Source organism: Urocitellus parryii, chromosome 3 (genome assembly GCF_045843805.1).
Source record: "Urocitellus parryii isolate mUroPar1 chromosome 3, mUroPar1.hap1, whole genome shotgun sequence".
In the NCBI taxonomy this organism is placed as follows: Eukaryota; Metazoa; Chordata; class Mammalia; order Rodentia; family Sciuridae; genus Urocitellus; species Urocitellus parryii.
The window spans coordinates 217127362-217153721 of NC_135533.1; the positions used below are offsets into that span (position 1 = coordinate 217127362).

General features: G+C 63.5%; 1 protein-coding gene across 1 annotated transcript in view; it reads left to right on the top strand.

The window, feature by feature from the left end:
- Ptprs (protein tyrosine phosphatase receptor type S) overlaps positions 1-25055 on the top strand; it is a 55256-nt gene extending 30201 nt beyond the window's left edge. The window contains 26 exon segments of the mRNA XM_077796612.1: positions 190-334; positions 6486-6791; positions 7764-7957; positions 9905-10022; positions 10673-11278; positions 11623-11720; positions 12892-13145; positions 13585-13678; positions 13760-13975; positions 14112-14269; positions 14657-14668; positions 14834-14946; positions 16522-16569; positions 17335-17432; positions 17507-17630; positions 18153-18328; positions 18402-18417; positions 18420-18520; positions 19710-19864; positions 20790-21075; positions 21192-21370; positions 21633-21759; positions 21838-21963; positions 23145-23299; positions 23457-23592; positions 24120-25055. Of these exon segments, the coding sequence (XP_077652738.1) occupies positions 190-334; positions 6486-6791; positions 7764-7957; positions 9905-10022; positions 10673-11278; positions 11623-11720; positions 12892-13145; positions 13585-13678; positions 13760-13975; positions 14112-14269; positions 14657-14668; positions 14834-14946; positions 16522-16569; positions 17335-17432; positions 17507-17630; positions 18153-18328; positions 18402-18417; positions 18420-18520; positions 19710-19864; positions 20790-21075; positions 21192-21370; positions 21633-21759; positions 21838-21963; positions 23145-23299; positions 23457-23592; positions 24120-24188 (4110 nt within the window). The 3' untranslated portion in view covers positions 24189-25055.
- Positions 25056-26360: the final 1305 nt, after the last annotated feature.

A 26360-nucleotide genomic window follows, 5' to 3' on the forward strand; every position in this document is an offset into this window, starting at 1 on the left:
GCTGTCCCCTCCGATCCCCTCTCTTCTGCGTGTCTGTCTCTGCGTCTCTGTCTCATCCCTCTCTTTCCTCTCTCCTGTCTCCATCTCACTCTGGCCCCGTCTCTCTCTCTCCCTCTTTCTAAATCTGTCTCTGGTTCTCTGTATCCATCTCCCCGTCTCTGTCTCTCCCCTGTCTCTCCCGGACCCCAGGTGGGGAGGACCTTCGACCCCACGACGGCCTTCGTGGTGGATGACCTCAAGCCCAACACCGAGTACGCCTTCCGCCTGGCGGCCCGCTCGCCGCAGGGCCTGGGCGCCTTCACCTCGGTGGTGCGGCAGCGCACGCTGCAGTCCAGTACGTGTCTCGGCCACCGCCCTTCTCTGCGGGGGGGACCGCGGCCTGGCGCAGCCGGCCTCGCGGGGCCTGAGGGGCAGAGCCCGCCGCAGGGGTGGGGGGCACCTCGCCGGATTCCTTTCGCCCCTGGACCTCGGACACATCTGCCCGAGCCGTGCCTCGGTTTCCCACCAGTGCAGTGAGGGTCTTGCCACGGGGTCCTCGTGTCCTCCGCCTCTTGACCTGCACTGAGAATAGGGACCAGGAGAGCGGCAGGCTTTGCCCTGCTGAGAGAGGTCACCAGGCGCACCTCCCTCCTTCCTGTCCGATCTTTGGGGCCACTTCCTGGCCTCTGCACAGCTGGCACCTGTGGTTGCCAGAGCAGAGGACACAGCTGGATCCTCCTTGATGGCCTTCCTCCCGGCAGGGAGCAGTGGCTCTCAGGCCCCAGACGTGCTCCCCCCAGGGTCGGTGCCCTCAGATCTGACGCCAGGCTCTAGGGAGCGTGCGGCCGCTACCCGGCTCTTGAATCTCTGCACTTCTGTGCTTGTCCGCCTGGCCTCCTGTCACCAGTCCCCTCCACCCAGCAGCTGGGTGTGGGCCACGCTGTGGCCCCTGCCACCACCTTCACCGTGGCCCTCCCTGCCTGCCCTGTGCTTGGGCCTGCGGAGGCCCCTTCGCTTTGCCCTCTGGGCCCTCGTGTCAGCCTGGCCCCCCGTGGCCTACCTGCAGCCTCTGGTCACGTGTAGCCACCCTGCCTTTGTTCTGGAAGCAGCTGCGGCCTTCAGACCTTCAAGCCCCCTGCTGCGTGCTCTGGGGGGGCATCTTGGGTCAGTCGAGGGTACCATCAGCTCGGGCTGGGTGCGAGAGATCAGGGGCCATGGACACAGCCCGCCACCCAGGCCCCTTCCCTCCTTCCTGCTGCCCACTGAGCAGCGCCCAGCCATCAGGTGGAGGTCAGTGAGGGTGGCCTGTGGCTTGGGTGGCCACCTGAGAGGCCGGCAGAGGTGTCGTAAGGTGAGTACCAGCTGGTCTCGAGCAAGTTCACAAACACAGCCCACCCTGCGTGCCTCCACACACCCAGCAGGTCTGGGCTGCACAGATGGCCCAGAGCCCTGTGTCCCCCAGGACCCACTCCTGAGGCCCGTGCCCGCGCCGCCCGCAGCGTGTCTGGCTCCTGCACACGCCTGCCCGGCCCTCTCCAAGACATCACGCAGGTTGGGCTGGATTGTGATGGACGCGACCCCAGGGTCGCCTAGGAAGCGGCTTCGGCCCAGGCACGCGAAGCTCCGGGGCGGCCCAGGACAGGAGTCGGGGGAAGGGACTCCCCACTTCTTGCCCCGAGACGGGTGGGGCCCGAGAGGAGCAGCAGCAGAGACTCAGGGCCAGGCGTATCCCCAGGGCTGCGGGCTCCTTAGTCTGAACACAAGGGTAGGTGGAGGCCAGACCACTCGGCCGTGGGTCTCCCAAGACACTGTCCTACCTTCCCGCTTCGTCGGCGTCGGGCCCACTGCGTCCGGGGCCCACTGCGTCCAGAGACCCACCTCGAGCCGGGTCTGGCCTTGTAGCTCAGCACTCCGCGTCCCTCCCTCGTAAGAAAGTCCTATAAGTTAGCAGGTGAAGAGTGGAAGGTAGGTAACCAGACTGGGAGTTTTCTGGAAGGCGTCTTTCTTTCTTTTATTATGGTTTTTCTCATCATCACCACCATCACCGTTGTTTCTTATTTTATTATGGTTTTGGTTTTATTTTCCTCCCCCTTTCTCAGCAAATCCATTCCTTCTGGCACATTCCCCAGTTGGTTTTCTGCTCCTGCCTGCCTTCCCTGGGCACTTTGGGTTGGGGTGGCTGGTCAAGAAGTGGGGAGAGGCCCCTCAGGTCTAGTTTCAGAGGAGGGTTCCAGTGTCTCACTGGGAGGCAGGTCATTCTAGTGGAAGTGAGCCGTGTTGGCTCAGGGGTCTGCGAGGCCTTTGCAGATGGGAGCTCTGCTCCTCTCTGGGTCGCAGCACAAGGATGTTCACGTGGCAAATAATACGTATGAGATCCGAGCAGACGAGGTGGGCATGAAGGCTGGCAGGATGGTGGCCTCCCTGGGCCTCCTCCACCGTAAGCCCGGGTGGCCACTGAGGACCGTGAAGCCTGGCCTTGGTCCTGCTCTGCCGCTCCCTCACCTGGGCAGAAGGCTCAGTGAGGCGAGGGGAAGCGCACAGCCTGCAGCCAGTAGGTGCGCAACCAGTGATGGTGGTGAACCCCTCGTGGGCTCTGAAACCGGCTTCCTGCCCCCTGGATCGTGGGGTGGGTGCAGGGACAGCTGTGACTTCTGCATGGCTGTGAGAGCTGGCAGGGCAGGCCAGGGACAGCACCTTGCAGGGTCAGCCACAGGGCCTGTGGAGTCTGTGGAGGTGAGAACCTGGGGGGTGGTGCCCGTCGCCCCCACAGCGACTTGGTATATGGAGATATTACGCTCCATACACACAGTAGGTGCTTAGGTCATGGGAACAATCACTGTTGTTCAACAAAACCCTTAACGTTGCCTGGTACACAGTAGGTGCTCCATAAATGCTGTTTGGAATGTAAATATGGAACAGCATGGGGTGGGACAGATAGTTGGCACCCATCAGCGGATGCTGTCAGTGGTGTGTGACAAGCTAAACCTGGTGCCAGGCACCCAAATCATGGGCTGCAGCTATTGCTGTTCAAATTTCTTGTCGTATGCTTGGTATACAGTGAGTGCTTAGTATGTGGCACTTGCTATAAATAAGTTAGCCTGGTGAGGTACGCAGTAGGTGCTCAAATTAGTACTTTTTTTTTAAGAGAGAGAGAGAATTTTTAAATAAGTATCTTTCACTTTTCAGTGAACACACATCTTTATTTTATGTGGTGCTGAGGATCGAACCCAGCGCCCCGCATATGCCAGGCGAGCGCGGTACCACTGAGCCACCTCCCCACCCCTCAAATTAGTACTTGTGTCAGTCTGAAACACTGACATGGTGAGTGCTCAAAACCCGCAGTTATTATCTGCCAAGTCCTTGGCACATAGTAGGCACCCAGTAAATGGGGCCTTATTGAGAGTCCCCTGGCTTGGTGTCTGGCACACAGTAGGTGCCCGGCACATAGTAGGTGCCCAGTAGATGGGGCCTTATTGCAATTCTCCTGATAGCAGGGGCTTAATAAGTTACAACTATTAGTGTTTTTATGTAAGGTCCTTAGCACAAAACCTGGCACACAGTAGGTGCTTAATGGGTATGAGCTGTTGGTGTTGATCAGCGGTGCTCTTCTTAGTGCCTAGCGCACAGCAGGTGCTTTAGTGTGTTGGAGCTGCTTGTTTTCCATTCACTCTCCTAGTATGGCACCTGGCACACAGTAGGTGCTTAATGTGTTGGGACTCTTGCTGTTGGTGATAAAGTCCTCAGCACCGTGCCTGGCCCCAGTGGGTGCTGCACAAATGTCAATTGCTATCGGGGTCTTCAGAGGACCGTAGCCACGCCCAGTCCATGGCAGGTGCTCAGTAGGCGAGAGCTGCTGTTGGTCCGCGGTGGCTCTGCCCAGGGCTGGCGCACAGCAGGGCCTCAGGACAGGACAGTGTGATGTGGACCTGGCCCGTGGAGCCAGCTCCACTCCCTGACAGTCAGTGTCCAGTGAAGTGGCCCTTTCAACATCACTCTCCAAAGTGCTCGGCATGCTAACTGGCACGCAGTAGGTGCTCAAGACATGGGCATTGATTTTTCTCTGAGTAAGGCCAAGGAGGGCCCTGAGAGGAGTGAGCGCTTGGTCCCGTGTGGCCACGTGTTCAGTGAGCACTTGCTTGGCCATAAGAAACCCCTCCACCGTATTTTTACCATAAAATATGTGAAGCCCTTGGCACCATGCCTTGCATACAGTAGGTTCAGTAAATAAGAGTAGATAGTATCTGTGAAGCCCTTGTCACCTAGTAGGTGCCCAATAGATGGGTCCTTATTGAGTTTCCCTGGCTTGGTGCCTGGCACATAATAGGTACCCAGTAAATTGGTCCTTATTGAGAGTCCCCTGGCTTGGTGTCTGGCGCATAGTAGGTGCCCAGTAAATGGGGCCTTATTGAGATTCCCCTGGCTTGGTGCCCAGCACATAGTAGGCACCCCGTAGATGGGGCGTTATTACAATTCCCCTGGCTTGGTGTCTGACACACAGTAGGTGGCTGGCACATAGTAGGCACCCAGTAGATGGGGCCTTATTGAGATTCCCCTAGCTTAGTGCCTGGCACATAGTAGGTGCCCAGGAAATGGGCCTTATTGCAATTCCCCTGGCTTTGTACCCTGCACATAGTAGGTGCCCAATAGATGGATCCTTATTGAGAGTCCTCTGACTTGGTGTCTGGCACACAGTAGGTGGATGGCACATAGTAGGCACCCAGTAGATGGAGCCTTATTGAGATTCTCCTAACTTAATGCCCGGCACATAATAGGCACCCAGTAGATGGGGCCTTATTGAGTTTCCCTGGCTTGGTGCCTGGCACACAGTAGGTGCCCAGTAGATGGGGCCTTATTGAGTTTCCCTGGCTTGGTGCCTGGCACACAGTAGGTGCCCAGTACATGGGGCCTTATTGAGAGTCCCCTGGCTTGGTGCCTGGCACATAGTAGGTGCCCAGTAGATGGGGCCTTATTGCAATTCCCCCTGCTTGGTTCCTGGCACATAGTAGGTGCTCAGTAGATGGATCCTTATTGAGAGTTCCCTGGTTTGGTGTCTGGCACACAGTATGTGGCTGGCACATAGTAGGCACCCAGTAGATGGAGCCTTATTGAGATTCCCGTTAGTGTCTGGCACATAGTAGGTGTCCAGTAGATGGGCCTTATTGTGATTCCCCTGGCTTGGTGCCTGGCACATAGTGGTGCCCAGTAGATGGGGCCTTATTGCAGTTCCCCCTGCTTGGTGCCTGGCACATAGTAGGTGCTCGGCAGTTGGATCCTTATTGAGAGTCCCCTGGCTTGGTGTCTGGCACATAGTAGGCACCCAATAGATGGAGCCCTATTGAGATTCTCCTAACTTAGTGCCTGGCACATAGTAGGTGCCCAGTAGATGGGCCTTATTGTGATTCCCCTGGCTTGGTGCCCTAGCCCATAGTAGATGCCCAGTAGATAGGTCCTTATTGAGAGTCCCCTGGCTTGGTGTCTGGCTCACAGTAGGTACACAGCACATAGTAAGTGCCAGTAGATGGAGCCTTATTGAGATTCCCCTGGCTTGGTGCCCAGCACATACTAGGCGCCCAGTAGATGGGTCCTTATTGGGAGTCCCCTGGCTTGGTGTCTGGCACCCAGTAGGTGCCTGGCACATAGTAGGCACCCTGTAGATGAGGCCTTCTTGCGATTCCCCTGGCTTGGTGCCCAGCACATAGTAGGCGCCCAGTAGATGGGGCCTTATTGAGAGTCCCCTGGCTTGGTATCTGGCACCCAGTAGGTACCTGGCACATAGTAGGCACCCCGTAGAGGGGGCCTTCTTGCAATTCCCCTGGCTTGGTACCCAGCACATAGTAGGCGCCCAGTAAATGGGGCCTTATTGAGAGTCCCCTGGCTTGGTTTCTGGCACACAGTAGGTGCCCAGCACATAGTAGGTGCCAGTAGATGGGGCCTTATTGTATTCCCCTGGCTTGGTGCCCTGCACATAGTAGGTGTTCAATATATAGATGTTTTTGGTCATCCCAGTGACTGAAGGCTGAGGCAGGAGCACAAGTTGAGGGCAGCCTCGACAGTTACCAAGACCATATCTCATAATTGAACGCTGGCAGAGGACGTGGGCGTGGTCGGGGGCGCAGTGCTGGCCTGGTCCCCATGGCTGCAGGATGAAGTCAAACAGCCGTTTCTCCTGCTCTCTGAAGCCCTGACCAGTGCCTGGAGTTTGTGGGTGGGTGCCCGGCTGTCCCCTTGTCACAGTGCATGGGTACCTCTGCTGCCTGTGCTGAGACCTACTGTGCGCCAGGCATTTGCAGCCCCGAGCGTGAGCGCAGTGTTCTTGGCCAGCCCCCCGCCCTCCCGCCGCCCGTCCACCCGCCCATCTCACCCTTGGTTGACACCCGCTTCTTCTGGGTTCGACTTCTGTTTGGTTCTGTTTTGTTGTTATCATCTTCTTTTTTATTTTCTCTTCCCATCTTTGTTTCCCCGCCCCTCCCCGCCCATCCCACCCCCCCCACGCTCTCCCCCAATAGAACCGTCAGCCCCCCCTCAAGATGTTAAGTGCACCAGCATGCGCTCCACGGCCATTCTGGTAAGTTGGCGCCCGCCGCCGCCGGACACACACAACGGGGCCCTGGTGGGCTACAGCGTCCGCTACCGACCGCTGGGCTCGGAGGACCCGGAACCCAAGGAGGTGAACGGCATCCCCCCGACCACCACCCAGATCCTGCTGGAGGCGTTGGAGAAGTGGACCGAGTACCGTATCACAACTGTCGCTCACACAGAGGTGGGACCAGGGCCCGAGAGCTCGCCCGTGGTCATCCGCACCGACGAGGACGGTAAGCACCGGCCGGCCCGGACCGACCCCCCAGGCCCAGCCCACCCTGCCTTGGAGCCGCCATCTCAGAAAGCTGGGCTGGTGGTCAGAAGGTGGGAGCCGCGAAGCAGCCGGCTCCCCGAGCGTGGATTTGGGGGCCCCAGGCCTGGGCGGCCTTATTGAGGGGTGCTGGCTCAGCTGGCAGCCCCTCCCCCTGGGCACTCAGTGATAGAAGGCCCATGGTCTGCGCACAGCCCCCAGCAGATCAGGGTTGCCTCCGGAGCCCCAGCCCTAGACCTTGGCATCAGCCCCGCTCGCGGCTCCCTGGGAGTCGGCTGCCTAGGACGCAGCACCGAGGTGCCGGGAGCCTGGCTGGACGCTGAGCTGTAGCCGTGGCCGGTTTCTGTGGTGTAAAGTCCACGTGGCCAGTGACAGGCTGCGAGGTTCTGAGAAGCAAAGTCAGGGGATGGCCTGGGTGCAGAGACGAGGCTGAGCTCACAGGCCCAAGAGGCCAGCGGGTGGGTGAGGCTCTGAGGTGCCAGACACCGAAATGATCCCCAGTGCAAGTGGACCTGCTGGATGTTCAGGAGTGTACAGCTGGACCGCCCAGTTCAAGCCCTGGCCATGACCGTTGCTGGTCACAGTCAGCTCTCCCAGCCTCTGTCCCGTCTGTGGAGAGAATGAGTCCCCGTCCAGCAGGGATGGAAGCCCTGAGAGGGAGCCCCCTCCAGCAGGGGGAAAGCCCCGAGGGTCCGGTGTCCCCACTGGAGAGCTAGCCCTAGGGGCCTTGGGTGGCCATCAGTGACTGGGGCGTGCCATCAGGGCCCCTCGGGGCGTGGGAGGGCTGTAGGGGGCCTTGCCCTCCTGGCCAGTGGCCAGCGCTCAGCGCCTGGTGACCCTCAGCATCCTGGCATCGGGCAGTGTCGCCGCCCGGGGCAGGGCCGGCCCCCGGTAACGGCCCCGCTCGCCCCTCCCCTCCCCTCCCGCCCGCCAGTGCCCAGCGCGCCGCCGCGGAAGGTGGAGGCGGAGGCGCTCAACGCCACGGCCATCCGCGTGCTGTGGCGCTCGCCCGCGCCCGGCCGGCAGCATGGCCAGATCCGCGGCTACCAGGTCCACTACGTGCGCATGGAGGGCGCCGAGGCCCGCGGGCCACCGCGCATCAAAGACGTCATGCTGGCCGATGCCCAGGTGGGCGGGGCCGGGGCTGGGGGGGGCACTGTCCTCTGCTTCTCTGCCTCTGGCCTCCGCTCACCTCCCTGCTCTCTCCCCTGCCGCCCTCCCGCTCAGTGGGAGATGGACGACACCGCGGAATACGTGAGTAGCCTGCCTGCGCGCTGGGCCCGAGGGTCTCCTCCCCCGCCCGTTGCCACCCGGGAGTATGCGCCTGGCGGATGCCCAGCTCCGACCCTGTGTGCTCTGGCGCCGGCGGCAGCGCAGGACCAGTGGTCACAGCACACCTCACCTGGGGCTCCGTCCTCTGGGGTCTGCACCAGCCTGACTCAGGGCCCAGCTCCGCCCTTGGCCTGGGAGTTTCCCTGGGGCCGAGCTGTCCTTAATGTGGCCCACCACCAGGAGAAGAGCCAGTGCTGGGGACAGCCTGCAGAGCCACTGTGCCACCCAGCGCTTCCTTGGAGGCTCGGAAAGCAGAGCAGGATCACTGTGTGGCTTGGGGCAAGTCACTGCCCCTCTCTGGGCTGTCTTTCTGCCCAAACGGTGGCTCTTCCAAGAGCCCCAAAACTCTGGGTTCTTGCTTTTGTTTTTTGTTTTTTTTTTTTTTTTTTTTTTTTAGTGCTGGGGGTTGAACCCAGGGACACTTAACCACTGAGCCACATCCCAGCCCTTTTTATTTTTTATTTAGTGACAGGGTCTCGTTGAGTTGCTTAGGGCCTCACTAAGTTGCTGAGGCTGGCTTTGAACTTTCCATCCTCCTGCCTCAGCCTCCTGAGCCGCTGGGATTGATGACAGGTGTGCACCACCGGATCTGGCTCCTCTGTCTAATGTTAAATTGGCACTGACCCCAGACACCCCACAGCCTGTGTCACCCCCCTCCTGAGTCTAGGGGAGTCCCAGCCGGGCCCCTGCTCAGCCCCTCCCACCAGGCCCCTGGAGAGGACAGTGGGCTCGGGGCCGGAGACCCTCTGCCCGAGCTCCTGACCTGGGTGCCCCTGGCTCCCAGGTGTGCCCGGCCGTGCTTGTGTGTGTGCATGTGGCAGGGGGGACCCAGCGGGGAGGGCTCCTCAGATGGATGGCAGCCTCTGAGCACCAGCCGCAGCTGGAGCGTGCGGGGGCCAGGCCCGCCCTCCCCGGGGCGCAGTCCTGTCGGGGAGCTGGGTGCGAATCAGCAAGACCCAGATGCATGTCGGTCACAGCTGCAGTGGGGATGGGGACATGACGCTGGCTCTCTGGGCAGTGTGCTGGGCATCAGTGCCCATGGCCAAGGTGCAGATGCTGCCGCTGCGCCCACGTCACACTCCCCAGGGCCGCACAGCCGCCCACGGTCTCAATCTGCTCCTGTACAGACAGGGTCCCTGGGGCGGGGCGGGGCGGATGAGAAGGGGAGGGGTGAGCTCTCTTGCGGTCTCTGGCCCTGAGAGCCGTTTCAGACTAGGGACAGAGTTCCTGAAAACCTGCCAGTTCCCCCCAGCTCCGTGGGGCCGACAGACTCAGGGTGCAGAGGCATAGAATAGCACATGCAAAGGCCCTGGGGCAGGACCCCGCCTGGTGAGCTGGGGGCACAGTGAGGATCTGTGGCTGGGAGGGAGGAGGCAGGAATCAGGGAGAGTTCAGGGCCGGTTGTGCAGGGCCCGTGGGCAGCAGGCAGGGCTTGGGCTTTGACCCCTGGAGGGAGCTATGGATTGCTGTGGGCAGAGGAGGGGCCTGACTCGGGCTCACAGGCGCCCTCTGGCTGCTGCGGGGAGGACAGGCTGGGGCAAGGGTGGCCGGCACCAGCGCAGAGGCAAGTGGGCGCTGCAGGCCGCATGTGCCTTGAGGGGGACAGGCGTGAACAGGTCCCTGCATGGCTTGTGTGCACGTCTCTGCTGTGCCCCGCGTGCTGCCTCCTCGGCTTGACTTGTGGCGGGAAGGTGTGGGCAGGCTCTCCCCAGGGGTTTGTCCTGACCCCTGCCCTGCCCACAGGAAATGGTCATCACAGACCTGCAGCCCGAGACCGCTTACTCCATCACCGTAGCCGCCTACACCATGAAGGGCGACGGTGCTCGCAGCAAACCCAGAGTGGTGGTGACCAAGGGAGCAGGTGCGCAGCCCGCAGGCCAGGCCCCGGGCAGGGCGGCCTCCTGCAGCACCCGGGGCCCGCTGCCCCACACCGGCGGGCCCCTCAGCCCCCTCTTGCCCCACACCCTGTGGGGTGCCCGGCCCCTCCGCCTCCAGGGCCCTCCCGTCAGCCCAGGGTTGGCTCTGGCCCAGTACTGAGCTGAGTCAGGAGAAAGGCCACCTGGACGTGCAGGGGCTGGCTGTGTGCGTGGGCGGCAGGGGGCGCTGTGCCCTGCTGCTCCACGTCCTCAGGGACTGGCTGCCACTCTGACCCTTCGCCCCTTCCCGCCCTCCCTCCACGCTGTGCCCGCAGCTCCCTGGGCCTCCCCTGGGCCTCCCCTCGCCCCCTCCCAGGGACCGCCAGGGCTGAGCAGTGTCCCCACTGCCACCTGCCCAAATCCACAGCATCCCCCCAGGCCCTCGAGGCTCCTGGCGGGGTTGGTGCCCCCTCCCCACCTAAGCCTGGCGCCCCCGGGTCGAGTACGCGCCCGTGTCCCCTGCTCGGGAGGCCGAGGTGGGTCGTGAGCCAGGCCGGCGCCCAGGTCACCCTGAGCAGCTCTGAGGAGACCCCAGGCGGAGGCCCCATCTCTGTGCTCCAGGCCAGGGTGACACGTGGCCCCGATGTCCCCACAGTGCTGGGCCGCCCCTCCCTGTCGGTGCAGCAGACCCCCGAGGGCAGCCTGCTGGCCCGCTGGGAGCCCCCTGCCGCCGCGGAGGACCAGGTGCTGGGCTACCGCCTGCAGTTCGGCCGCCAGGACGCGCCACCCCTGGCCACGCTGGAGTTCGCGCCCTCTGAGGACCGCTACACGGCGGCGGGCGTGCACAAGGGGGCCACGTACGTGTTCAGACTGGCCGCCCGGAGTCGCGGCGGCCTGGGCGAGGAGGCGGCCGAGGTCCTGAGCATCCCCGAGGACGCGCCCCACGGCCACCCGCAGATCCTGGAGGCGGCCGGCAATGCCTCTGCGGGCACCGTCCTGCTGCGCTGGCTGCCACCTGTGCCCGCCGAGCGCAATGGCGCTATCATCAAGTACACGGTGGCCGTGCGAGAGGCCGGCGCCCTGGGCCCCGCCCGAGAGACCGAGCTGCCGGCGGCGGCCGAGCCGGGGGCCGAGAACGTGCTCACGCTGCGGGGCCTCAAGCCCGACACAGCCTACGACCTCCAAGTGCGAGCCCACACGCGCAGGGGCCCCGGCCCCTACAGCCCCCCAGTCCGCTACCGCACGTTCCTGCGGGACCAAGGTAGGCGCACGGCACCGCACAGAGCCGGACTGGGCCTCGCGCCCCCCCCACCCCCTCCCCCCCAGGTAAGTGGCCACTTTTCTGCTTCCTCCTGGACGTCGAGGCGAGTCGGACCGAGGCTGGCGAAGGCAAAGGTGGGATCGCCTCTGGCACCGCCGCCCCACCTTCTCTCTGCAGCCGCGTCTCCGCAGCAGGGCCTGGGACAGGGCAGGCAGGGCCGGGCCAGGGCCAGGCAGGAAGGCCGTGGGCACAGGCACAGCCAGGACAGGGAGCCTGGGCCGCCCCGCTGCCCCGCGCAGCCCCTCACCTGCCTCTCCTCTGCTCTCTCCCTGCTGCCCGGCCAGTCTCCCCCAAGAACTTCAAGGTGAAGATGATCACGAAGACCTCGGTGCTGCTGAGCTGGGAGTTCCCGGACAACTACAACTCGCCCACACCCTACAAGGTGCGCTGCCGGCTGCCAGCGGGCTCAGTCTGCACTGCTGCTGGGCTCTCATCAGGCTCCGCTGGGACCCCGAGGGGGGCTCAGTCGGACTGGGACCTAGAGGGGGCTCAGCCTGGGATCCGGGCTCAGTCGGGACTGGGACCTAGAGGGGGGCTCAGCCTGGGATCCAGGCTCAGTCGGGACTGGGACCTAGAGGGGGGCTCAGCCTGGGATCCAGGCTCAGTCGGGACTGGGACCTAGAGGGGGCTCAGCCTGGGATCCGGGCTCTGTCGGGACTGGGACCTAGAGGGGGCTCAGCCTGGGATCCGGGCTCAGTCGGGACTGGGACCTAGAGGGGGCTCAGCCTGGGATCCGGGCTCTGTCGGGACTGGGACCTAGAGGGGGCTCAGCCTGGGATCCGGGCTCAGTCGGGACTGGGACCTAGAGGGGACTCAGCCTGGGATCCAGGCTCTGTCGGGACTGGGACCTAGAGGGGGCTCAGCCTGGGATCCAGGCTCAGTCGGGACTGGGACCTAGAGGGGGGCTCAGCCTGGGATCCAGGCTCTGTCAGGACTGGGACCTAGAGGGGGGCTCAGCCTGGGATCCGGGCTCTGTCAGGACTGGGACCTAGAGGGGGCTCAGCCTGGGATCCGGGCTCTGTCGGGACTGGGACCTAGAGGGGGCTCAGCCTGGGATCCGGGCTCAGTCGGGACTGGGACCTAGAGGGGGGCTCAGCCTGGGATCCGGGCTCAGTCGGGACTGGGACCTAGAGGGGGGCTCAGCCTGGGATCCGGGCTCTGTCAGGACTGGGACCTAGAGGGGGCTCAGCCTGGGATCCGGGCTCAGTCGGGACTGGGACCTAGAGGGGGGCTCAGCCTGGGATCCGGGCTCAGTCGGGACTGGGACCTAGAGGGGGGCAAGGCCTGGGATCCCCGTCAGCTCTGGATGGATGTGCAGCCAGGGACGAGGACTGGGTCAGGGTTGGGCTCAGCTGGACGGAGGTTGAGGCGGGGCTTGGAGCCCAGGCTGGGGCTGCAGATCAGCAGGAATGAGGGCTGTGAGGGACACTCAGTGTTGGGGCTCAGGACACTCAGGCTTGGGGCTCACTTGATACTCAGACACAAGGTCCAGCAGAAGGGGGACACGGCAGGGGCTCTGAGCTGGCCGCCCCTGAGCTGGTTCCGGCCCACAGATCCAGTACAATGGGCTCACGCTGGACGTGGACGGCAGGACCACCAAGAAGCTCATCACGCACCTCAGGCCCCACACCTTCTACAACTTTGTGCTGACCAACCGTGGCAGCAGCCTCGGTGGCCTCCAGCAGACGGTCACCGCCTGGACAGCCTTCAACCTTCTCAGCAGCAAGCCCAGCGTCGCCCCCAAGCCTGACCCCGAGGGCTTCATCGTGGTGTACCTGCCTGACGGCCAGAGCCCCGTGCCTGTGCAGTACGCCACCCGTCCACCCCCCAGCCCGCTGTGTGCCAGGGCAGGCCCCTGACCTCTGTGCCCATCTGTAAGACAGGGACAGGCCCCACCTCACAGGCTGTGCTAAAAGTTCAGTGCTCCTTGGCTGTGGTCCCCATCATGCCGAGACCTGCTCCTCCCGTCCCTGGCCCTCCGCCTGAGCCTTCACTGGGCAACCTTCGGGCGCTGGGAAGTCTGGGCTCAGGTTCTAGGCGGGTGGAGATGGCGGGAGGCCCAGAGGAGAGGAGAAGTAAAGGCCCCAAGAACACGGGAGCATGGAGGCTGGGCCTCGAGCGGGGGCAGGAGTTCTGGGCTTAGAGCCGGTCGCGCTGGCCTGGGGGACGGAGGTGCCCAGAGGTGAGGGGGGCGCTGGCCCCTGGGTGGGCGCGGGAGCCAGGACCCTCTGCTTCCCCCCCCCCAGGAGCTACTTCATCGTGATGGTGCCCCTGCGCAAGTCCCGCGGAGGCCAGTTCCTGACCCCACTGGGCAGCCCGGAGGACATGGACCTGGAGGAGGTGAGGCCTGGTGGCCGCGCGGGGGCCGGGCTTCCCCGGGGCTCTGCGTCCCGCGGCTCTGACGCCCGCCCGCGCCCACAGCTGGTCCAGGACGTGGCCCGGCTGCAGCGGCGCAGCCTGCGGCACTCCCGCCAGCTGGAGGCGCCCCGGCCCTACGTCGCCGCCCGCTTCTCGGTCCTGCCGCCCGTCTTCCACCCCGGCGACCAGAAGCAGTACGGCGGCTTCGACAACCGGGGCCTGGAGCCGGGCCACCGCTACGTCCTGTTTGTGCTGGCCGCCCTGCAGAAGAGCGAGCCCGTGAGTGCCACGTCCAGCCAGGCGCGGGGACCTGGGGGCGTGGGGAGGGCCCGGGCAGCAGAGAGGGCCACAGCCCCAGGCGGGGGGCCTCTGCTGGGCTCCCCAAGGTGGACCTGACGGTGCCCCCCCCCCGCAGACATTCGCAGCCAGCCCCTTCTCAGACCCCTTCCAGCTGGACAACCCGGACCCCCAGCCCATCGTGGACGGCGAGGAGGGGCTCATCTGGGTGATCGGGCCTGTGCTGGCCGTGGTCTTCATCATCTGCATCGTCATTGCCATTCTGCTGTACAAGAAGTGAGCCCGGTGCCCCCCGAGCAGGGTGGCCTCCTGGGGAGGGTCAGCTCGGGCTGGCAGCCAGAGGCTTCTGTGGGTCCGATGGGGAACTGACGCTCAGAGAGGTTAAGCCACTTGGTCCAGGTCACACAGCCTGGGGAGATGGCAGGGGCAAAACTCAGGACAGACCAGTGGTTTGGCTCCTGCGAGAACCTCCGCTTGGCCCCCGGCTGTGATCTCCTTACCAAGGGGGGCCGAGCAGGTCTGTGTGGAGTGGGGTCCTCGCAGAAGGGACGAGCCTCTTTCCCAGGGAGGAGGCCCAAGCTGAGAGGGTTCCATGCCTCAGTCGTGCTCCGCCCTCACCTCTCCTCTCTCCGCCCCCGCCGCCTGCGCCTGGTGCCGGAGCAGTAAGCCTGACGGGTGAGGACCAGCCCTTCCCCTGGGCCGGGGCGGGTGCCCAGGGAGGCCTGCCCAGGGCGGTCAGGGTGCCGCCAGGCCGGACGTGCCCTTCCTGACGCGGCGGCTTGGGCGCACGTGCGTCTCAGGCGCCTGGCGCTCACCCGCGGCCCCGCTTGCCCCGCACAGTAAGCGCAAGGACTCGGAGCCGCGCACCAAATGCCTGCTGAACAACGCGGACCTCGCCCCCCACCACCCCAAGGACCCCGTGGAAATGCGGCGCATCAACTTCCAGACCCCAGGTACGTGCCGGGCCCCCGGTGAGGGACCCCACCCCAGGGAGGGAGCTGGGGAGAGGACACGGCCACCGTGAGGGACATCCGGCTGGACAGCCCAGACCAGCCCAGGTCAACCAGTGGGTGCAGCCAAACCCCTGATTCCCAAACACCACCCTCCCTGAGTGGACCTGGGCTGAACTCCCAGGTGGCTCTGCACACAACAGGCAAGGCTGGGTTAAGATGTATTTAACTGAGGGTCGCTGTCTTCTCGGAACCTAAAGAACATCAGGAGGAGCAGTGCTCCCCACCTCTCCAGCCCTAGCACCGTGCAGTGGGAGCGTGGGTGGTCCTCGGCCCTTCTGCACACTGGCCTAGGGATGTGCCCCGAGCAAGGCACACACACAGCACCATCGCCCACCCTGCACCCCTGCCCTCTGGTGGCAGGGCCCGTGCTCTCCGGGCCCCTCGGTCACTGCAGAGCGACAGCGTTCTCACCTGGAGGAGAACTTGATCAGGCTCTCGTTCCTGATCACGGACAGTGAATCACAAACGTCCCCCTCTCTACCCCTTTAATGGGCTCATGCCAGCTGCTTCTAACTAAATAAGGAATTTTTAATTTAACCGACGACTGCTCTTCTCCTTATGGGTTCACAGCATGGTTGCATCTGTCCCTCAACTGGTTTATGTCAACTCTGCTTCCAGTCAAACGGGGATTTTGAACATTTGTATTTAACTGGTGGCTGCAGGCCTGAAGGGATCAGGCCTGACCTCACATGCTCTCCCTAATGTGTTCTTTCTGTGTTTGGACTGGCTCATGTTTCATCCAGATGATTCTGACTTTATGTAACTGATGGCTACAGTTATCCTGAGTGAGTCTCAGGGCCTCATTTGTCACCGTACTGTACTGTTTTCTCTTTCTGTCTCTGGACTGGCTCATGTCACTTCAGTTTCATCCAGTTGGGGATTTTGACCATTTGTATTTAACTGATGGCTGCAGGGCTCCTGAAGGGAGCGTGCAGTGTCTTCTATCACCCCTAGTGTGTGCTCTTCTCTTTGTCATCTCTGGATTGGCTCATGTCACTTCCGTTGTCATCTAGGTTTAGTGTGGGTGTTTAATTGATGGCTGCATTCTTCTCAAGGGGTCCTGTAGCACCTCACACGTCACCCCTCATTGCTCCCCTACTTCCCTGGCTCTGGGCTGTCTCACATCGTCCTGTTTCCTTCCATCTAATGGGGGTTGTAAATGTGTGTTTAACTGGTGGCTGCTGACCTCCCTAAAGCTCATGGCATGAGCCCAGTGTCCTTCTCCTGCCTCCTAATTTCTCCCTCACCATCCTGCATCCACTTCCCCCATATCCCCTCTGCTGGCCTCAACAGGGGACCCAAGGCCAGGATGCGCTGGGGTTGGGGACATGTAGAAAGAGGATCCTAAATCTCTGGGGCCTTGGGTCAACACTGGCCCCTGGCCGGCCAGCGGAATGCAGGCTTGCAGTTCTGAGGCTGCAGGCTGGGCCCGGGCGGCTGTGTGCCCGGTGTGCCCCTGGCCAGGGGGACGGGCGGCCCGAGTCCTCATTGATCGCTTGTTTGCTGTTTCTGCAGATTCAGGCCTCAGCAGCCCCCTCAGGGAGCCGGGGTCTCCCGTGGAAAGTTAGTCCCGTGTCTGTTCTCGCTTCCTCCCCGTTTGTTTTCACCCTGGGTTTTCCATCCTGCCTCCTGTCTGTCCGCACGTCCACTCCTGGCCGGCCTCTGCCCCCCTGTCCCACCCTGGCACCTTGGGGAGGGCAGGGTCTGCTCCGTTGGGCCCTGGGTGGCCGGGGGTGACGGCCGGGTGTGAGCCGTGGGGCGTGGGTGAGACCCGGGCCGCCCGGGAGGCGTCCAGGGGCAGGCAGGCTCCCGAGGCCCCTGGGACGCGGCATCTTGGGAAGTGGCTGGGGGTCTGCACAGCAGTGTCCAGGCCACCTGCGGGTCTCAGTGTGCCACCCGTTTCATGGGCCGCGAGCGGGCAGGGGTCTGACAGGGCCTTGCTGCCCCTGCCTGCCCGAGCCAGCGCAGGGACAGGAGCCCACAGCACACTCACCGAGCCTCGGCCCCGCGGCGGCGGCCTCGTGGGGCCTGAGCCACTCCTGGGGACGGCTCTGCCCGAGGCCTGGCTGCACCCGCCCCTCCCTCCAGCCACCCGCCTGCTTCTTGCCACGAAGCACTGAGCTTGAGGCGTTGGGGACCTTCCTCTAGCCCCGCGCCCAGCTGGGTGGGGGGACCAGGACCGGCCAGCACTGGAACAGCAGTCCCCTCGTGAGCCACCCTGCCGCCCCCTAACCTCAGCTTGTCCATGGCCGACTCACACTGTCCAGCACCCCGCCTGCCCCAGGGCCGGCCCCCCTGACCGACGCCGGCTGGTCTGCTCTCCCGTAGGCATGCTCAGCCACCCTCCCGTCCCCATCGGGGACATGGCGGAGCACACCGAGCGCCTCAAAGCCAACGACAGCCTGAAGCTCTCCCAGGAGTACGAGGTGAGCCGCGCCCCACCCGACCCTCCCGGGGCCCAGATGCCCGCCTGAATGCCCACCTCCTGCCCTCTCCACAGTCCATTGACCCCGGACAGCAGTTCACGTGGGAACACTCCAACCTGGAGGTGAACAAACCCAAGAACCGCTACGCCAACGTCATCGCCTACGACCACTCCCGGGTCATCCTCCAGCCCATCGAAGGTACAGCCCGGGTCCCAGGCTCTGCCGCGGTGTTCTGGCCCACAAAGCTCAGACCCCACACTGCCCTGTCCTGCCACCGAGGCCCATTCTGGTTTATACCTGACCTGGTCCACTGGAGTTTGTTGAGCATCTTTAGATAAGTATTTAACTGATGGCTGCTGTGCATACGTAGCTCCATCTGTCCTCCTAAGTAGATGCGATCAGGGAGTTCTGCTGCCTAGGAGCATTTGGCAGTGTCTGGGGACGTGTTTGGTTGTCACAGTTTGGGTGGTGGGAGTGCTACAGCATCAAGTGGGGGGAGCCCAAGAAGACGCTCAGTACCCTAGAGTGCGCCATCATCGGGGGCCACCTGACCCCAGTGGCTGTGGTATCCCAGTAGCACCATACAGAGTGTGTGGCGTTTATACCTAGTGCCTAGCAGCCAGGCGTGACGGGGGTGACAGGAAGTACGTGGGGCAGCACCAGGAGGTGGTGGGCCCGAGTGAGCCCACTGAGGCATGGTGCCCGCCACCGTTGCTGTAGGCATCGTGGGCAGCGATTACATCAACGCCAACTACGTGGACGGCTACCGGCGGCAGAACGCCTACATCGCCACGCAGGGGCCCCTGCCAGAGACCTTCGGGGACTTTTGGCGCATGGTGTGGGAGCAGCGGTCAGCCACCATCGTCATGATGACACGGCTGGAGGAAAAGTCGCGGGTGAGGCCCGGCCCCGCGGCCCGCGAGCCCTGCGCCGGCTGCCCCGTGCTTACCCCGCTCTTGCCTGGCACAGATCAAGTGTGACCAGTACTGCCCAACCGAGGCACCGAGACCTACGGCTTCATCCAGGTGACACTGCTGGACACCATCGAGCTGGCCACGTTCTGCGTGCGGACCTTCTCCTTGCACAAGGTAGGCCCAGGCTGGCGGGGGAAGACCAAGGCCCTGGCTCCTGCTCAGAGCGCCCCTCCAGGATACAGCCACCCGGGCATGGCCCTGGGCTGACCACACTCCCACGAGGCGGCCGAGAGGGCCTGCCCCAGCCGGACACAGCCAGCCTTGGGCCTAGCTGAGCACGCAGCCCAGGCCTCCTGGCCTACTTAACCTCTGCCCCCCCCTTAATTTGGGTGTGTGATGGCCCTAGCAGAGTTCTGGTCCTGCCTTAGAGGGGCTATCAGATGGAGCTGGGTAATACTGCCAGCCGCATGGCGTCAGGGCTGGGTACAGAGAACCTTTAGATACATATTTAACTGATGGCTGCTGTCCATACTAGTATGGTACCTGTTCTTCTGCATTGATGGTTCTGAACTGGTACGGTTCTGCCACCCAGGGTATTATCACAATAGAAGTGCTACTGGCACCACTTGTGTCCTAGACACCTGGCTAGGCCCTTGACATCAAGCCCCTGCCTGGCCCGAGTGCCACAACACTGATCAGGTGAACAAAGGGAGTTAAGAATTCTCAGCTCATTCCTACATGTAAAGCCTGGACTGTGTGCCACATCCCCACCTGGGCACTAGAACACCCGAGGGACAGAGATAAATGTCCTCCTGTAATGGACAAGATACAGATAGCACGCGGGGAGGTGACCACTCTCACTGTAGAATAAGGTGTGAGCGGAGAAACCTGGAGGAGGCGGGGAGGGAGCCACGTGGAGACCTCCAGAGGGTACTGTCCATGCAAAGGCCCTGAGGCAGGACAGGCCTGGCACATGGGTGGAGCAGAGGGAATGCTGGGGAGAGGAAGGGTCTTGTGGGCCACAGGGAGGACTGGACTTTAACCTTGAGGGAGGTGGAGCCATGGAGGGCTGTGGGCAGAGAGGGCCTGACTCCGTGCTCACAGGGGCCCTCCCGCTGCCGCGGGGGAGGACAGGCTCCGGGGTGGAAGGACCCCCTGACGGAGGCAAGTGTGGTGGTCCAGGGGGCAGTGATAGGTCTGGACCTAGGTGGCCACCGTGAGGGGGGGAGTGGGAGGCTCCGAGCCAGGTGCTGGGGAGGCCAGGACGCCGAGCAGGGCACTCCAGGACCAGGTAGTCTGGAGGCAGTGCTGTCCGGGCACCTGGGGGAGGTGCAGTCACCGGCCACGCCCCTGTGGTCCCCAGAACGGCTCCAGTGAGAAACGCGAGGTCCGCCAGTTCCAGTTCACCGCGTGGCCCGACCACGGCGTGCCCGAGTACCCGACGCCCTTCCTGGCCTTCCTGCGCAGGGTCAAGACCTGCAACCCCCCTGACGCAGGCCCCATCGTGGTGCACTGCAGGTGTGCCCCGCCCCGTGCTGCCCCGCCCACTGCCCCGCCCCGCACTACCCTGCCCACTGTCCTGCCCCGCCCACTGCCCCCCCACTGCCCCGCCCCGCACTACCCTGCCCACTGTCCTGCCCCGCCCACTGTCCTGCCCCGCCCACTGCCCCTCCCCCCACACTGCCCCGCCCCGCACTACCCTGCCCACTGTCCTGCCCCGCCCACTGCCCCCCCACTGCCCCGCCCCGCACTACCCTGCCCACTGTCCTGCCCCGCCCACTGCCCCGCCCCGCACTACCCTGCCCACTGTCCTGCCCCGCCCACTGCCCCGCCCTGCACTACCCTGCCCACTGTCCTGCCCCGCCCACTGTCCTGCCCCGCCCACTGCCCCGCCCCGCACTACCCTGCCCACTGTCCTGCCCCGCCCACTGCCCCCTTCTCCCCCCCCCCCCGCACTGCCCCGCCCCGCACTACCCTGCCCACTGTCCTGCCCCGCCCACTGCCCCTCCCCCCCACACTGCCCCGCCCCGCACTACCCTGCCCACTGTCCTGCCCCGCCCACTGCCCCTCCCCCCACACTGCCCCGCCCCGCACTACCCCGCCCACTGTCCTGCCCCGCCCACTGCCCCCTTCTCCCCCCCCCCCCCGCACTGCCCCGCCCCGCACTACCCTGCCCACTGTCCTGCCCCGCCCACTGCCCCTCCCCCCCACACTGCCCCGCCCCGCACTACCCCGCCCACTGTCCTGCCCCGCCCACTGCCCCCTTCCCCCCCCCCCCCCCGCACTGCCCCGCCCCGCACTACCCTGCCCACTGTCCTGCCCCGCCCACTGCCCCCTTCCCCCCCCCCCCCCGCACTGCCCCGCCCCGCACTACCCTGCCCACTGTCCTGCCTCGCCCACTGCCCCGCTGCAGCCGCCCTGCATGCCCGCCCCTGTCCCGCAGCGCCGGCGTGGGCCGCACGGGCTGCTTCATCGTCATCGACGCCATGCTGGAGCGCATCAAGCCCGAGAAGACGGTGGACGTGTACGGGCACGTGACGCTCATGCGCTCCCAGCGCAACTACATGGTGCAGACGGAGGACCAGTACAGCTTCATCCACGAGGCGCTGCTGGAGGCCGTGGGCTGCGGCAACACGGAGGTGCCCGCGCGGAGCCTCTACTCCTACATCCAGAAGCTGGCGCAGGTGGAGCCTGGCGAGCACGTCACCGGCATGGAACTGGAGTTCAAGGTGACGGTGGGCGGCCGCCCTGGGAGGGCGGGCCGGCGGCCAGAGGAGCCGTGGGTCCTTTGGATCCAAGGTGCCCTCCACGCCCTGACAGCCGCCCTGGCGGCCCCTCCCTGCAGCGGCTGGCCAACTCCAAGGCCCACACGTCCCGCTTCATCAGTGCCAACCTGCCCTGCAACAAGTTCAAGAACCGCCTGGTGAACATCATGCCCTACGAGAGCACGCGCGTCTGCCTGCAGCCCATCCGGGGCGTGGAGGGGTCCGACTACATCAACGCCAGCTTCATCGACGGCTACAGGTACCTCCGCGGCGCACAGGGTCCGGGCCTGGGAGAACCGTGGCCCTGCCTTCGCAGTCCCCAGTCTGGTGGGAGACAGAGGCAGCTGGGGCTGGGCAGGAGAGTCTTTGGCTCTGCCTTTAGTGATGGCTGCTGCCACAGCGGGGCTCTTCCACAGCAGTTTCCAGTGGACCCCATCTGATTGTTCGCAACATCTGGGGATATTTTTGAGTGTCATGAGTGGACTTGGAGGGAGGGGTCACTCACACCGCTTGTCCTGCAGGCAGCAGAAGGCCTACATCGCGACACAGGGGCCACTGGCAGAGACCACGGAGGACTTCTGGCGCATGCTCTGGGAGAACAACTCCACCATCGTGGTGATGCTCACCAAGCTGCGCGAGATGGGCCGGGTGAGCGGGAGCCATGGAGGGCGGGCGGGCGGGCGGCCGGGCCTGGACCAGGGGCTGACCCAGCCCTGTCTTCAACAGGAGAAGTGTCACCAGTACTGGCCAGCTGAGCGCTCTGCCCGCTACCAGTACTTCGTGGTGGACCCCATGGCAGAGTACAACATGCCTCAGTACATCCTTCGAGAATTCAAGGTCACGGATGCCAGGGTGAGCTGCCAGGAGGGGCAGGGGCCAGCGCCACCTTCCCTTAGGGAGGGGGTGGAGTGGGTCAGAGCCAAGGCCCTGGGGCAGAGACCAGGTGGTCAGTAGAGGTGATTGGTGGGCCCGCCTTCCCCCACCAGGTGGGTGGAAGGAGGGTCATGGTCCTGTGCTGAGTCTGCTGTGCCCCGACGTGACTCCCTGGGGAAGGGCCCAAGAAGATCAGGAAAGAAGGAGGGGCTTTTCCCTGTGGGAGAGGGTTAGAGGGTTGCAAGGGCAGCGAGAGCTGGTGACAGGGCCCTGCGGAGTGGCCAGGGATGATGGGGACCCGTCAATAGGACAACAGTGGTGGCCTCTGTTGGGAGAAGGGCCACTGTGAAGAGTGACAATGGAAGGTGGCCCCCAGGGACCGGGGGAAGGCCGGGTGGGACAATGGGGGACACTGGTCCAGAGGATGCAGACAGTGGGGTGAGATGGCACCAGGGATCGGTGGAGGGAGGTGGACAGACTGGTGACGTGTTCGGGGGAGGCTTGCAGAGAAGAATGTGGACAGATGACACGTGGGCAAGCCACGGGGCACATGCAGTGGGTCAGCAAGCGTGATGCCCATCAGCTGTGGCACCAGAGAAGGGCGGACGTTGGCCACAGGGGACTAGAAAGATGAGTGGACAGTCCGTGGTAGGAGACCAATGGACAGAGCCGCTGAGTGGGGGACAGACCAGCACAGGAGGTGGGCGCGCAGTGTGTCGCCGTGCTGGCCCACATGGGGTTGGAGAAAGTGGGTGGCAGGAGGAGAGACCGCGGTGGAAGGCAGGGTGGCAGCAGGGGCCTGGGGTGGTGAGGCCGCAGGAGAGGGGGCCCGGGAGAGGGGAGTGGGGTCAGTGGTGAGGGCGAGGGTGCCCTTGCTCAGGTGTGACGAGCGTTCCTGCAGTGGACGAGGGGGGGTGGGAGGGAGCCCGTGCTCTGCCATCCTGGTTGACACAATGATGTCTGAGGTGGTGTCACTGGGTGAAGGCAGAGGCTGGCGCTGGCACCTTGGGCGGTGAGGAGTGGCAGAGGAGGGCACCAGGTCAAGGAGTGGCGGGTGATGTGCCGATCGGGTCTGAGGCTGGAGCTGGGACTGAGGTTGGTGCCCAGGAAGCCGCCGTGAGTGCCAGGTACCAGCAGCGGACATCCTCTCGCCATTCCAGGACGGCCAGTCCCGGACGGTGCGACAGTTCCAGTTCACAGACTGGCCAGAACAGGGTGTGCCAAAATCGGGGGAGGGTTTCATCGACTTCATCGGCCAAGTGCATAAGACCAAGGAGCAGTTTGGCCAGGACGGCCCCATTTCCGTCCACTGCAGGTGAGGCTCCCAGCCCCGCCCGAGGCCCCAGCCCGGCTGGGGAGGCGGGGCCTCGTAGCTGGGGGCAGAGCCTCATGGCTGGGAGGCGGAGCCTGGCGGTGCAACTTGGGGTTGGGGAGTGTAGTCCCCAGCCGTGACCGCGTTTCCTGTCCTGCAGTGCCGGCGTGGGCAGGACCGGCGTGTTCATCACGCTCAGCATTGTGCTGGAGCGAATGCGGTACGAAGGCGTGGTGGACATCTTCCAGACGGTGAAGATGCTGCGCACGCAGCGGCCGGCCATGGTGCAGACGGAGGTACAGACGGCGGGAGGGCCTCACACACGCTTGGCGAGAGGGGCTCAGCCACCCTGATCTCTGGGTGGAGGGATCTCAGACAGCCACTGCCTTGAGTGGGAAGAGGACATCAAGGCTCAGTACATTAAATCCAAACAGTGTCTCTCGGAGTGGACAGAGACGCCCCAAAAGTCCCAGCGAGGTCGTGTTCGTCCAGAGACCCTGCCCTAGTTCACAAATCAGACACACGGGTGGGGAAACTGAGGCCCAGAGCAGGAGGGGACTTCCTGAGATCACATTCACACCGGGCACATTGAATGTCCAGGGGCACAACCAAGCCAGCCTCCTGCCTCCCTGTGGACCAGCTGCCTGGACAGGCCCTGGGCGGCCAGGGAGGCGTGGCGGGGCCCAGCCTGCGGGGAAGCCCAGCACCTGCCTTGCGGGGGGCCCCTGTCGAGGGCTTTGGGCTTGGGGACCTCTGCGGGCAGGCTCCAGGCTGGGGACACGACCCGGGGCGGGCGGGCACTGATGGTGGCCTCTCCCCGCAGGACGAGTACCAGTTCTGCTACCAGGCGGCGCTGGAGTACCTGGGGAGCTTCGACCACTATGCAACCTAAAGCCATGGGCCCCGACGCCACGGCCGACCTCTGCCTGCGCTCGGACCCGGCCCGGGCGCCCCGGGGAGGGCAGAACGCGGTGGCGGTGCTTCTGCGCGGCCCAGAGCCAGGCCGCCCGCGACCTCCCGCCCGGCGCCACCTCGATACGATACTCGCACATTCCTCGTTTCCTTCCGATTCCAAGTTGAGACTCCGGGGTGGGTGGGGGGCGGTGACACTCGGGTGGCCCTGAGCCAGCGGGGCGCGGGCCGGGCGAGGCCAGCTGTCCCTCAGACTGTGGCTGTGTCCGTGACGCTTTCTTTCTCTTCTTTTTAGTGTATTTTTTTCTTTTTCCTTTTTTTCTTTTTTTAATAAGAAACAAAAGACTTGCCGGTCAGCGACTTTAAAACGAGCCGCTCAGCTTGTTCCTCTGTCCCCAGCCTCGTTCTCCACGGTGCCGACCGGCAGCCCTGTGCCTCGCTCCCGCGGGGGCCGCCCTCGCCCCCTCGTTTCTCTCCTTCCTGTTTTGCTTTTTTGTCTCCGACTTTGTTTTTTTAAATTTTCAGACATATCAAGTGGCCCTGGGGTGGGCAGCGGGGACTCGGCCCCAGTGGCGGGTCAGACCCGCGGGGTCGGGGAGCCACAGCCCGAGCGCTTTCCAGCCTCGGAGGTGCCAGGTGTGCCCCGCCATCAGGGACCCTTTGCCTGGGACTATGGGGCCGGTTGGGGACAAACAGAAGGACCGGACGCCCCACCCCGAGCAAGTGAGTTTTTTCTCTTTGTACGAGAGCGGCTGCCGTTGCTTTCAACACTGTTTGTCAAACGGAAGCAGCTGGTGGCCTTCCCACCTGTGTATGTAGATAAACCGACTTTGTATTAAAGGAAGATCGTCCGACCCGGCCCGGCCGCCCGCCGTGGGTCTCTTCTGCATCCATCTCCCCGCAGCGCGCCCCTGGGGTGGGAGCAGGCGGGAGAGCCCGTGGTCCTCCACTCCGCCACCGCCCGGATGGGTCAGCCCTGCAGGGCTGCCACAGGATCCCCTCTGAGTGACCATGACTGAGAATCTGCCTCCGCCTCTCAGGGCGGAAGGGTGTTGTCACACATGATGGCAGGATTAGGCACCAAGCCAAAGCCAGTGCGTCCATCCGTCAGGCTGGAATCCACGCCCCGGCCAGCCCCGCCCACAGCCTCAGCCCCCTCTGGGAGCTCAGGGAGGAGCTGCCTCCATGGAAGGAATGGTGGGGGCTGCTTCCCCCATGTCCGAGGCCACCCAAGGAGGGGCCTGGACCCTCCCCTCTGGCCTGCATCTCCAGGCGGGGGTAGGGCTGTGCCTGGGAAGTGGGGTTTGCCGCTTGGGGGCCCGTGTCCCCTAACAGAGGGAGCAGTGGTGTCACTAGCGACCACCTTCCCAGATCCCCCAGAAACACAGAAACCAACCCCTCAGCTTGAAAAGGTCTTCAGCTTTGCGTGGTGTAAAAGCAACACGTGACCCACGGAGACCCCACTCTGCATCTTGGTCTTCCCCCGGGGCTAGCGAGACCCAGCCGCCTGCTCAGTGGTGATACTGGGCAGCGCCCCTGAGCCCGCGCTCCTGGGCAGCCCTGGGGCCACGGGAAGAGGAAAGGAGGGTGCTTACAGCATTCTGTGGGGCTGAGCTATGTGGTCAGTAGCGCCAATGTATCAGGTATATTTTTGACTTATTATATTCTCAGTTCACAATGGATTTTTCAGGGCACAATCCCCTCATAAATTGGCAAGCATCTGTATCAGATACCTTGATCTTAGCTCAGAGGGACAGATTCTGCCATAAATTCAGCTTCTCCTGAAAAGGACTGCATTGGGAAACTTAAAACATTTCTAAAAAAGACAGGAGTTGGAGAAGGAATCAACGGAAAAGTTTCAAAGTCTTAAAAACTGAGCAATCTTTCAAAATGTACGTTATGTGGGGGTGGGGCTGGGGCTCAGTGGCAGAGTGCTGGTGAGGCCCTGGGTTCGACCCTCAGCACCACATAAAAATAAACAAAATAAAGGCATCCTGTCCATCTATAACTACAAAAAAACTTTTAAAATGTACATTATGTGTTGAAACCTGAGGTGCAGCCAAAATTGTATACAGAGGACAAATCATAGTCTTGAATACACTATGAGAAAACGTTTGAAAAGACATGAACTTATGGGACTGGTCTCTTTGGT